Source organism: Megalobrama amblycephala, linkage group LG15, assembly GCF_018812025.1.
Source record: "Megalobrama amblycephala isolate DHTTF-2021 linkage group LG15, ASM1881202v1, whole genome shotgun sequence".
Classification (NCBI taxonomy): domain Eukaryota; kingdom Metazoa; phylum Chordata; class Actinopteri; order Cypriniformes; family Xenocyprididae; genus Megalobrama; species Megalobrama amblycephala.
Genome location: NC_063058.1, coordinates 19,704,767 through 19,717,162, shown reverse-complemented (window position 1 = coordinate 19,717,162; position 12,396 = coordinate 19,704,767). Strand labels below are relative to the sequence as shown.

The window sequence follows — 12,396 nt, the reverse complement described above, 5'->3', positions numbered from 1 at the left end:
ATTTGTGAGGTAATATGGCGAAGTTCTTACTTTACTTGGCTAAATCACGTTGTGCGTCACCTTTAACCTGTTGAACATAGCTCATTTATCGTTAATAATCTGTAACCATGAATTTAGATGTCTTTGTACTTTTCTCAATGCATAAATTACAGAGAGACTGATAGGTTAATCATAGGAAAAAGCATGGTGTGTCAAACACTGCAGGGGTTATGGGACTGGGGATGAAGTTTGGGAGGTTGAGGAGACAAATGGGGTTTTTGGAAGACATGCAGACGTGGGCAGACATAAGCGGATCCCAAGGAGACAAATGGGAATCAAATCATGCCCCATAGCGAAGACCGAATATGGCAGTGGAACAAGGGTAAGATTTTAAACCCCTTAACTCAACACTACTGCAGTGCTAAAAATAGCTGAAGGTTTTTTGCACTTGCTGTGAAAACACCCTGTTTCCAAGGCCTTAGGCAAATGTCACTGGCAAATTTTTGATTTGTGTGATTTTAACATCTGAATAGCTAGTTGATGGATGACGACCATCCTTTTGATCATAAACTGTCAATGGTTTTCCACTGTAATATGTGAAAGGCAAAATATTTGTCTTCAATACCAATGAATTGGACAGTTGCTACTTCTAGTTAAAGCATGCTTGCCAGACTAGCCAAGAGAGTGATTGTTTTTAATAAAGCATCCAGATTAGAGAGTTACTGTATGTTGTGATTTTAAACCATACACGTGCATGCAAATCTCTGATTCTTCAATATAAGCTTGTCTGGTGGATATATTTTTAATAAGGTTTGGGAACATGTTGTACACTTGAAAATGGTTTTCATTCACCCATGACCTCTATTTCCGATCCAGTCCTGTTTGGAAAGAACGAGTTTGTTCACCACACTGTTTGATTTATGAACTCATTGACAGGGGTTATGGGCCAAATCTTTCCAGTCATTTTATTTCCAGCTTATTATTTTGTGGCATCCATTGTCATTTAGAAGAATGAGAATTTTGCAACAAAATAAAATATGGAAGCGAATGTTAACAAACCCCAACCTGTGTTTTTCAAAAGCTTTGTATGGACCCAGGAGATTGGCTGAATTTTTCTAAAAACACTTGGTGTGTTTGCCATTGATCGGTTGTGTTTTGATATGAATGTGGACTAAGGAGAGTGAGTCATATGCCTCGCACCCATTGTTAAAGTGTCCTGTTGGGAAATTAAAAACCATCACCTTCGGATAGAACGCTTGTACGAGTTAATCCCAGGCATATAGCTTACAGGAAACTTATTTTATTTCCAGAAATGAATGTAACACCCTAACTATAAGACGTATTCTTCGAATTCATGCTTAATGTGAATGTTGTCAGGCAGAAATGATTTGATCTGTTGATACACAAATAGCCAATCAAATTCAACCTCAAAATAATTTCCTCTACATGTGACGTCACAGACGGGCAAAAATATTAGCCTATTACATCTACCCAAGAAAAAAAGCCTTCCATTGGAAAACTATTTTTTTCCTTGAAATAAAAATCCCTATTCACATTCCAGTGAGACTTAGACAAGTCTAGACGTGCTTAAGTAGTTGGGTGTCACTTTCAGAGTGCAGATGGCTCTTGCCCCCTTGCAATTAAACTTTAAATGACAGCATTATTCAGCTTTTCTCAAATCACTAATAAGCAAACTTCCTCTTCACATTATCACTCATAAAATATTAGAATGTTTCAGAAGTTCTCGTTTGAAGTTTATGAGAGGTTTATGCATTGATATGCTAAATAAATCAAATAACACACATTTAATTTATGCAACCACATAATTTCGAATACTTTTATTTCAATAATGTATTATGTACCTGTTTGAAGCATATTTGGAGTCAAGCATCTGTTTTTAGATAGATAGATAGATAGATAGATAGATAGATAGATAGATAGATCCATCCATCTATCTATCTATCTATCTATCTATCTATCTATCTATCTATCTATCTATCTATCTAAAAACAGATGCTTGACTCCAAATATGCTTGCTAGATAGATAGATAGATAGATAGATAGATAGATAGATAGATAGATAGATAGATAGATAGATAGATAGATAGATAGATAGATAGATAGATAGAAAAAGTTTATCTGTACGTGGTCACCCAGTATTTAACTACACCCAGATTGTAATCTCAAATTACATATTTAAAGTTATTATAAAGTTACATATATTTGAATGGACATGTATATGAATATTACATATCCATACAAAGTCTTATGCAATCAGCCATAAACAGCTATCCATGCCCCAAAATGTTCAAAAGCTGCTCTTATACAATCGAAAGCGCCTGCAGTATTTTTTTCTGCTCCTCACAACTTGAGTCAAAACACATAGACGGATGTGTCCTTAGTGAAGTTGAACATATAAAATTCCGGGGGCAACATTAACGCATTTGATGACTTGTCTCCAGCGCATTTACGCAATGAATGATCGCGCTTACGTGCGAACGAAATCAATGTTAAAGGCGGGGCGACAACAGATCACATAAATGCATGCACTGTGGAGCACATAAAAGGGTGCAAGGCTGTCGAGATGGTTTATTTGCGCCAAAACTTTTAACTGAGACGTATAACGGTGTTGCGCGCTCAAGTGCCAAAGCTCCCTCCATTCAGGACCATGGAGAGCTCCAGTCTGAGGACGCGCATGGCTGTGTGCGCGCTGCTGCTCTGCTTGTTGACCGGAGCCAGGGCGAACGACTCTGAGCCGGAGACAGAGGTGGAACTGGACACGAGAGCCATCAGAGACTTTTACCCCAAAGACCCAAACCTGACAAGTGAAAAACAACTTGTGAGTAATTCAATCTTTATTGCGCAATAGAAAGCTTAACTTAGAAAACATCGTGTATTTACACAAAAGTGCCACAACTTTGCTTGATGTTTGTGTGAAATGTTATATTGGCATGTTTTAAAGATATTTGACTAAAGGGACTGAATAGAAACATGTTTTGTCAAACCAGCTCGGGGCTCTGCAAGAAGTTCTGGAAAAGCTGCAGACGAAACGAATTCCACCTTGGGAGAAGAAATTTGGTCAAGTCCCCATGGTATATTTATATTATACATTTTAACATTGCGTATAAGTGCGTGTTGCTTGTGCTGGCGACATTGGTCATTGCGCAACACTGGTACTGTTGCATGGATATATGAATGTCTTGGCTGTTTTCATCGCTTAAGTAAAACATCTCCTACTCCATTTGTTTATCAATAAATAATATTTGTTAGATGAAAATTTCCATTATTTTATGATCTACTACGTGTGTCCAAACATAAGCCTTAACAAGTGCGCTTTTACGCACTAACTCAAATGCTGTAATGGCAAAAGTAACACGATCTCTCCTGTTTTCTCTTGCTAGTGTGATTTGGGGGAGCAGTGCGCGATCAGAAAAGGCTCTCGAATCGGAAAGATGTGCGATTGTCCGCGCGGAGCTCTCTGCAACTTTTTCTTGTTAAAGTGTTTGTGATGGAAACATACATTTCGGAATGGATTGTAATGAGATTGAGGGAATCCATATGCATTATATATCATAAATAACTACAATTTTATTTATATTAATATTTTTTTAAGTGAAGAGACTGAAGACACTGACGCAAAGTTGTAAAGAAATTGTTCTTCAAATATTTGTGATGTAAACATGTGATACTGTCATATTTAATGTTAATCTGCTGTTTTGTGCATTAAAGTGCAAACTTGTTTTGTAAAATTGTCTGTGTATCGGTTACTTCTATACTTGCATAATATGAAAAATGTGATTATGTTTTTGATAAAAAGACAATAAAAATGATTTTAAAGACGACTTTTTGCCATAAAACTTTAAGATATACAACTACTGATTATTACGGATGATTGATTGAAGTTTCTACGAAAGTAAAGCTATAATGATAATAATAAATTCATGAACTCGGCACAATTAGTTGAACATTTTTTATTGTTGAAATACTGGACAGTCGTGTTTTAGCTGGATGACAACATCCAAAATAAGATTAATAAGAGTCTGTTTATTGCCTCTTCATAGGTGGGCTCACCTCCAAAACATTAATGAAGTTTAGTTTCCACATTCAGATTCTGTAAAATGAGAAAAAAACTTAGACCATCACTCATTAGCCACTTAATAAATTGATTAATAACCGAATAGCATTGTGTAAACAAATCAGTTTTTCACCTATTCTGCAGTATTTATTATCATATTTATATCATATTAGCCTATATTTAACTTTATAAAACTACACAAAATGCTACTGCAGGTCCACAGGAGAAACATAACAAAACAACAACAAAAAAAATGTTATAAAATAATAATAGTGAATAATTTCTAAATACTGCATAAAGTGGCACCAGGTTAGCATCATTCAATCTGTAGAACCCTGAAAATAGGCTAGCTACTTATCTATCCTTTGCCTGTAAGTGCTGTATCGATCTCTTCTTTCTCTTTTTGGAAACAATTTACTGCTACTTGCTCCAAACAAAAGCTAAACAAGGTTCTGACAAGTAGCATATGTTGAGACGTCTACTTTGCTTTTGCGGGGCATTTTCTGGAAGCGAGGTCTTAGCCTTACAAGTCAGAATCAGAGTTTTCTGATCAGAGACTTCAAAAGGAATCCATAATGTCATTCGAAGCAAATAGGGGAACATAAGTTGATTAAAAAAGTTAAAATGCTTGACTTTTGAATTTAATATTCCGTCTGACTTGGACAAATGATGTAAAAAGTGCCTCTTGTACGGATAATTAGAGGATGACGACAATTAGCCTAGCATAACACATTAGCAATTGGCTTCACAGAAGGGAGCTGTAAATCTTTAAAGCGTCCAGCTGTCAGGAACTATTTCAGACAGACGACTTTCATTTTGGTCTGATGGTTATGTATTTGATAAGTTGTTATGCCCAGCAGAGGCCACATCCGGCCTCACCTTCTTTGTGCTTATGTGTGCCTTATGACTTATTGCTCGGCTTTGTCACTGATGCCACATATGTATGCTGCTCCCCAAAACCCTTTTTGCAGATCAATATTTCATCATTTTTGGAATGAAAAAAAGGGTGTGATGTTGCCCCCTAGAGACATAAAATAAAAGTTGGGCCTGGCTTTATATGGCTTTGAAAAGCTGAAAGACGGCAGTGCTGAATTACTTCTACCCTGAATGGATTTTCTGCTGCTGTCATTGTGGAGGATTGAAAATGTTCATACCTGTAATCACTTGGTGATTGTGAGGTTGATTGAATGGCCACTTAATCAGGACAGTAACTGCTAGGAGATGATGCTTCTTGTGTGAAATTGACATTGACAGAGCTCAATTATTTGCTCAGTAGGTTCTACATAAGGAAGAACAAATTTGGTCTGAGATCAAATACGGTTTGATAGCTCTGAGAAATTAACTCAACATTAAATACATGTAAAGTAATAAATATAATATAAAATTATTTAAATGTCTATATTTAAAAATACATTAATAAATGTATTTAAAATGATTATTTATTAATTTAATATTTTCAAAAAACATACAATAAAATATAATAAATAAAATACATTTAAAATGATAAAAATAAAATAAAATAAAATAAAATAAAATAAAGGATTCAGCTGCATGTGCCACTGTGTTTTGGTGACACATTACCATATTGTTTAGGAATTCTTAGCAACTTTTGCACTTTTTCATTTCACTGAAGTTGAGATTCAGGTTTGGACCTCAAGCACAAGCTTCAGATGAATTACTTTGCTCATTTCTGTCTGCTTGCATTCTGCTTATCCAATATGGCAGCTTGCTGCTAAAAAATTAGAACTTAAAGGGTTAGTTCACCCAAAAATGAAAATTCTGTCATTAATCACTCACCCTCATGTCGTTACACACCCATAAGACCTTCATTCATCTCATCAACACAAATTAAGATATTTTTTGATAAAATCTGATGGCTCAGTGAGGCCTGCATAGCCAGCAAGATAATTAACACTTTCAATGCCCAGAAAGCTACTAAAGACATATTTAAAACAGTTCATGTGACTAGAGTGGTTCAGCCTTAATGTTATGAAGTGACGAGAATACTTTTGTGTGCCAAAAAAACAAAATAATGACTTTATTCAACAATATCTAGTGATGGGCGATTTCAAAACACTGCTTCATGAAGCTTCGAAGCTTTACAAATCTTTTGTTTCGAATCAGTGGTTCGGAGCGTGAATCAAACTGCCAAAATCACATGATTTCAGTAAACGAGGCTTCGTTACATCAAAAGTGTTTCGAAACATTTTGAAATTTCAATGGTTCACGTGACTTTGGCAGTTTGACATTAAGATAACATTAAGATTGAACCACTGTAGACACATGAACTGTTTTAAACATGTCTTTAGTAGCTTTCTACTAAATATCCCAGAGCTGTAGCATGTATCACACCTGTTTCCCATAAATACACACACACATAGCTGTGGCAGACTGGAATTAAACAGTTACTTAAGCGTTGCTGCTAATGTACTGATACTTTGTTGTTTGAATTATTTAATTCCACTGTATATATATTACTTTGCATATTGTGATATTATTTTGCAGTTATTTATACTATGTGGATTCTATTTTTCTTTTTGTTTTTTTTCTGAGGCTGCTGGTCTCTGAGAGCTACTAAACAAATTTCATCATATTTTTATAATGACAATAAAGTTTTCTATTCTATTCTGAGCATTGAATGTGTTAATTGTCTTTCTGTCAATGCAGGCCTCACTGAGCCATCGGATTTTATCAAAAATATCTTAATTTGTGTTCTGAAGATGAACAAAGGTCTTATGAGTGTGGAACGACATGAGGGAGAGTAATTAATGACAGAATTTTCATATGAACTTTAATATAAATGATATCTAAAGTATATAAATAAATATTATAAAAAGTGAAATAAAGCAATAAATATAATATATAACATTTTACAATTCTACAATTATATGAAAATATGCCAATGAATTTTAGAAATAAGATAAAAAAAATAATAAATTATTATTTATATTTTTATATTATATTTTATATTACCAGTGGTGTAAAGTATTTGAGTAAATGTAATTAGTTACTGTACTTAAGTATCTTTTTGGCTACTTTGTAGTTGTAATGAGTATCGAAGATATCGGCATTTTTAACTCTCTACTTGACTACATTTTTGAGCAAGTAAATGTACTTTTTACTCCACTACATTTATGATGAACAATGCAGTTACACATTACATTTTGCATGACACCTAACTTTTTCTGCAGCAGTTTGTTCCTGCACTGTAAAACCGAACAGTGAAATTAATTAAATTAAATGAGTTTGTTTCACTCAAATAATAATGAAAGTTCATTGTACTTAATAGAAAAAAGTTGCATGAACTCAAAATTTCATTGTAGTAAGCTGAACTTAATATGATTGAGTTGAGCTGCAGCGGATTTCTGCAGCAGATTTCTCAGACCATATAAATAACTGTTGAAAATAAGTGTTATTTTGTGTGTTTTTGCACAAGATTAACATATGGATACATAAGTTAATGTTTAATGTTGTGTTATGTTGGGATTCAGGGGGGTTCTGTTATGTTAGTTTTGTAGGGTTACCACTGTGGTGAAGAGCAGAGCCTGTGGTTAGGTTGAGGATGCGCTGCAAAACATTTAAGACCACATATGTTGTTTGATTACATATATGCAAGTATGTAATGACTCTCTGATATAGCATGTGTTATTTGCTATGTAACATTTAACCAAGATCTGAATGTGATGTTAATGTAAATTAACTGCATGTAATTAACATTAGGATGAGTTGGTAAAGGGATGCTGGTGACGGAATTGTTTGCACCACACTGGCCTTGATCCGCTTCCATGGCTCTCAGCCCCACTTGTCACAAAAATTTTAAGTTCTACCAACTTTAAAAAATGAGTTAGTTTACTTAAATGTTTTGAGGTAATAAGTTTCCTCAAATGTTTTGAGTATTCTGAACTTATTGGGTTTTACAGTGTGATATAAAGAAGCGATATTACCATCTAAGGGCATTGAAGGTAATATATTTTGTGCATTTTGCCTTTACTCACCCAAAACTTGTTAGCAAGGCTACTTTATGTGAATGTGAGTGCATTAGCAGGTAGTTGCTGATCGCAGGTGTTTGATTAAGGAGATGAGGTCATGACTGCAGCTGGTGATGAGGCTCCAGTGCAAGTAGACTTTGACTATTTAGTTTTATTTAACATTATTTTATTTGTTATATTGATAAGACCTAGAATAAGATAAGACTTGAGAGTTTGTAGACATTTAAGAGGCTGTTTTGTCGACTTAGATTTATTGCAATATTGAGGTGTTAAAATTTATTTTGATTTTAGAAATTAAGCATTTCTCATCTTACAAATCAATTGTTTCTTATTTTCACTGGCAGGTCTCTTAGGTATCGAGGACTAGTGCATCTTTGAACCTACATTCAGTATGAGTAAAATACTTAAGTACTATTAAAATCAGATACTTTAAGACTTTTACTCAAGTTGTTTTGTAATTGATGACTTGTAACTTGAAATGGAGTCATTTTAACTGTAAAATCTGTATATTCCAAATACAAATTTCTTTGTTGTTGAGATTCGTTGGACCTCAAGCACCTTGGACCTTCAGATGACTTACCTTGATCATTTCCTTCTGCTTGCATTCATGGGTGAGTCTTTCTAGTTACTATCCAGTATGACAGCTTGCAGCTAAAAATACCAGCATCACCTGATGGATCAGAGAGCAGTACTGCAGTGTCATCCTACCTGCCGTCTGGATTTGTGAGGTACTTGCTATACAGCTTATGTGAAAAACTGCCAGATCCATTTCAGCTCTTCAGCTCAGCATCTAATATGGCAGTATAGTGGCCAAACAGCAAAAAAATTTCGGACTTGTCAGTCAAAATGTCTGTACTTTAAATCCCAGATGTGCTGAGGAATCAGAAAACAATTAGGGAGTCATTGAGGTCCAAAATTGTTCACTCACTGCTTGGTCCATACAAAGCATTTATACGTTTATTGTATCTGATATGTTGTGTATGCAGTCTGTTCATTTCTAAATGACAAACAACAATTACTGTTATAAATATTTTCGGAAAGGTGGGCACTGCACTTGTCTAATAAGTCCAGCAGAGTGCAGTATCGGCTCATTTCTATTAGACTAACAGACTGCTGACTCACTAGAAAATCCAGCCCAAGGCCAGACAGGTGCTTCAGCATGCAAAATCACCTTCAGAGGGAAAGCCCAAACTCTTATTTATTTATTTCCATCACATCTCCCTCATTTTTCTCTCTGTTTTAAATCGCTGGTTACACTAACATTTAGGAAATGGCTGATTTGGGCAACATTAAAGGGATAGTTCAGCCAAAAATGAAAATTCTGTCATCATTTACTCACCCTCATGTTGTTCCAAACATATATGAGTTTCTTTCTTCTGTTGAACACAAAAGAAGATATTTTAAAGAATGTTGGTATTGGCTTCCATAGTATTTTTTTCCTACAACATTCTTTAAAATATCTTCTTTTGTGCTCAACCGAAGAAATAAACTCATACAGATTTGGAACCACTTGAGATTGAGTAATTACAAAATTTTAATTTTTGGGTGAACTATCCCTTTAAGGATGAATGAAAAGTACATGTAGGCATTGCACCACTCAAACCCATGTCTATTAACTTTTCTCTGGTGTATTTTTTAAATTAGTTTTTGTCATTTAATGCCATGCAGATCTCAAAGGATTATTACAGTAGATTAGATGCATAACCTGATATTGCTGAGTTCAACATGTTCCTGAGTCAACATTTTTGTTCATCCTGGAACAACATTCAAATCAACCAATCAGATTTAAGGGACAAGTTTACAGATTATGTCAAGTTTAGGCTTAAAATCATGAATTGGTGTTTCTACAGCAGTGTTATTCATCTATCATTTCCCTCTGATTTTTGGGATAACTTAAGGAAATGAATAGGGTTAAGACTACATTTTCAGACTAGAATGTTGTTCCAGGATCAACAAAATATGTTGACCCAGGAACGCATCTAACTCAGCAATATCAGGACGTGCAGACTGGATACCAGAGGAGTCAGTCTATTAGTGTTATTTCACACATAATCGTCTTATCATTATGTAATTTAATACTAATAATATCAAAATTATAATTAAATAACAAAATGAGGTACCATATCTATCTACAGGCCTAGAATTAACACTCGCCATTGTCGCCAGTCGCCAAATGTGAGTAAAAATCGGCGTCAATCTCTCAACAATGCGATGTTGGGAGAACAATGAATGTAAACAAACGTGAACGACGTTCGGGACACACATTTATTTTGTTGAATGTTGAATTAAATCATTATACGCCTACTTATAACCACTGTAATAATTAAACCTTATTAAACGACAGTTGATTTAACAACAGTTAAATTACAGAACGGCTGATTATTCAAACATTCTCGTTATGCGTCGTATTTGCATCGCGACGCAATTTTTTTTTTGCCGTCGAGCGTGACATCACACAGCTGCATGGTCTTTTGACCAATCACACGCAGGTAAACAGCGCCTAGTTTCGCATAGTTTCAGCAGCCCTCCCTGTCTTAACTTTGCAGACAGAGCAGGTGGCAGCAGTTGTCATGGAGATAACTGCGGGCCTGGCGTCGGTTCCAGGGGTTGTTTCCATGGAGATCCCGCCCCGAGGTGCGCTGGCAGCGGTGGAGGAGGACGAGGACCGCGAGCAGTCGGGCACCGAAGAGCGGTTTCAGCATCCCGGCCATCTCCGCCGGCGCGGCCCGACCTCCAGCCAGGGAAACTTTTACATGCTCATCGTGATCGGAGAGATCGCGACAGAGCATCAGCTGCACGCCGCCAGACAGCACATAGAGCGCGGTGAGCCTTTGTTATTGAAAGCATGCCTCCTCTACCACTCAATATGACTGATTTTTTCCTGATTTAAAAATAAAAATTAAAAATTAAACACTAGATTCTCATTCTAGCAATTATTTATCTTTATATTTATATTAAGTCATTATGGGATATTGTAAAAAAAAAAAAATAATAATAAAAAAATCAGAGAAATGTCATATAACTTCATTTAACGCAAGTTTACTGCTATATAGACTGCATACTTGCATACTGCGGTGGGCGTGTTCACATAATCTTGGACGTTCAGTCAAAACGACGTTGCAAATGTCAATTTCCAAAGATATAATTTGCTTAATGGTACATACACATCGCCTGTCTTCTGTACTTATTTTAAGCGTTATAATATCCGATGAGACCATTATTGCATACTAGTTTCAGCAGCACACTGCGGCGACCTCGCGTGACTGCACTGAGCACTGCGCCATGAATTGTGCTTTTTTACATGATATTGATGAAGCTGCAGTTTTTAAGGTATGTAAGGTCGGGGGTTTTGTGATATTATTGTTGTTTATGATGTTGTTTATTTACCACTATATTTTTGGGCAGGTGTTTAAACTTACACCTACCCTAGGGCTGTGATCAATATGACAGTAGGAGTGTCCCTAATGCTGTTTATCTTTTCAAATATAAACTAGCCAATGAAACACAGCCTACTATTCAATAGAAGCATCTTCATGAACATTTAAGCTTATGTATAATAAAGAGATTGACAATTGTAGCCCCCTTATTGTATAGATATAGAATTTTTATAGACTTGAGCAATTGAAGCGCAATGTATTTTTATTTATTTATTTATTTATTTCGAATTTTTAAAATGTCTTTGATTCCAAACTTTTAGCTTGTCACAGCCATTTTGATAATTTTTACATGATTTTCAGAGTTTCAACTCTGATTTATTCATCTGTAATTAAATTCAAAGTGACCGAAAATTGTGCAATGAACTTGAAAGCAGTAAATAAATGCAACATTTTAATTTTGGTGGGTTGGATTTTTTTTTCAAAGTGCACATATTATGTAACTATAGTTTACAGAAAATACATTAAATTTAAAATCATATGGCAGAACTCTCTTCTTCTACTGATTGCTGTTTTTTTATCGTAACACCTTTACTTTAGTAATCTAAAATATGTTTTATTGTTTATCTGCCAACTTTTTTGTTATAAAATACAATACAATACAATATTTATTAATATAGCACATTTAAAACAACCGAAGCCGACCAAAGTGCTGCACAGAGTATGCAAAACAGAATAGTAAACAAGATTACAAACAAATAAGACACAATCTATAAAACACACACTGTAAAATGGATGAGGTTCACTAAAATAAAGGATCATTGCACAGCAAGTCAAGAAATATTAAATGCCAGGGAGAAGTAACAAGTTTTAAAAGTAGACTTAAAAATAAATAGAGTTGAGGCAGCTCGGATATGAATTGGGAGACTATTCCACAACTTAGGGCCAACAACATAAAAAGCACGATCACCTTTGTTTT

The 12,396-nt window shown here is 35.1% G+C and overlaps 2 protein-coding genes across 2 annotated transcripts in view; both read left to right on the top strand.

Annotated features, from left to right (window-relative positions):
* Positions 1-2,174: 2,174 nt before the first annotated feature.
* Positions 2,175-3,728, top strand: cart2 (cocaine- and amphetamine-regulated transcript 2). The gene is made up of 3 exons (XM_048159247.1): positions 2,175-2,818; positions 2,988-3,071; positions 3,381-3,728. Exons 1-3 carry the CDS (start codon positions 2,648-2,650, stop codon positions 3,486-3,488), a joined length of 363 nt encoding a protein of 120 aa, XP_048015204.1. The 5' UTR covers positions 2,175-2,647; the 3' UTR covers positions 3,489-3,728.
* A 6,811-nt stretch (positions 3,729-10,539) lies between these two features.
* The window catches only part of map1ab (microtubule-associated protein 1Ab), a 43,837-nt gene continuing 41,980 nt past the window's right edge, over positions 10,540-12,396 (top strand). The window contains 1 exon segment of the mRNA XM_048159651.1: positions 10,540-10,866. Within this exon segment, the coding sequence (XP_048015608.1) occupies positions 10,614-10,866 (253 nt within the window). The 5' untranslated portion in view covers positions 10,540-10,613.

Coding starts and splice junctions, on each gene's coding strand:
- cart2 (XM_048159247.1), top strand. CDS start 2,648: ATGGAGAGCTCCAGTCTGAGGACGCGCATGGCTGTGTGCGCGCTGCTG. Junction 2,819..2,987: donor TGACAAGTGAAAAACAACTT/GTGAGTAATTCA, acceptor TTGTCAAACCAG/CTCGGGGCTCTGCAAGAAGT. Junction 3,072..3,380: donor AATTTGGTCAAGTCCCCATG/GTATATTTATAT, acceptor TTCTCTTGCTAG/TGTGATTTGGGGGAGCAGTG.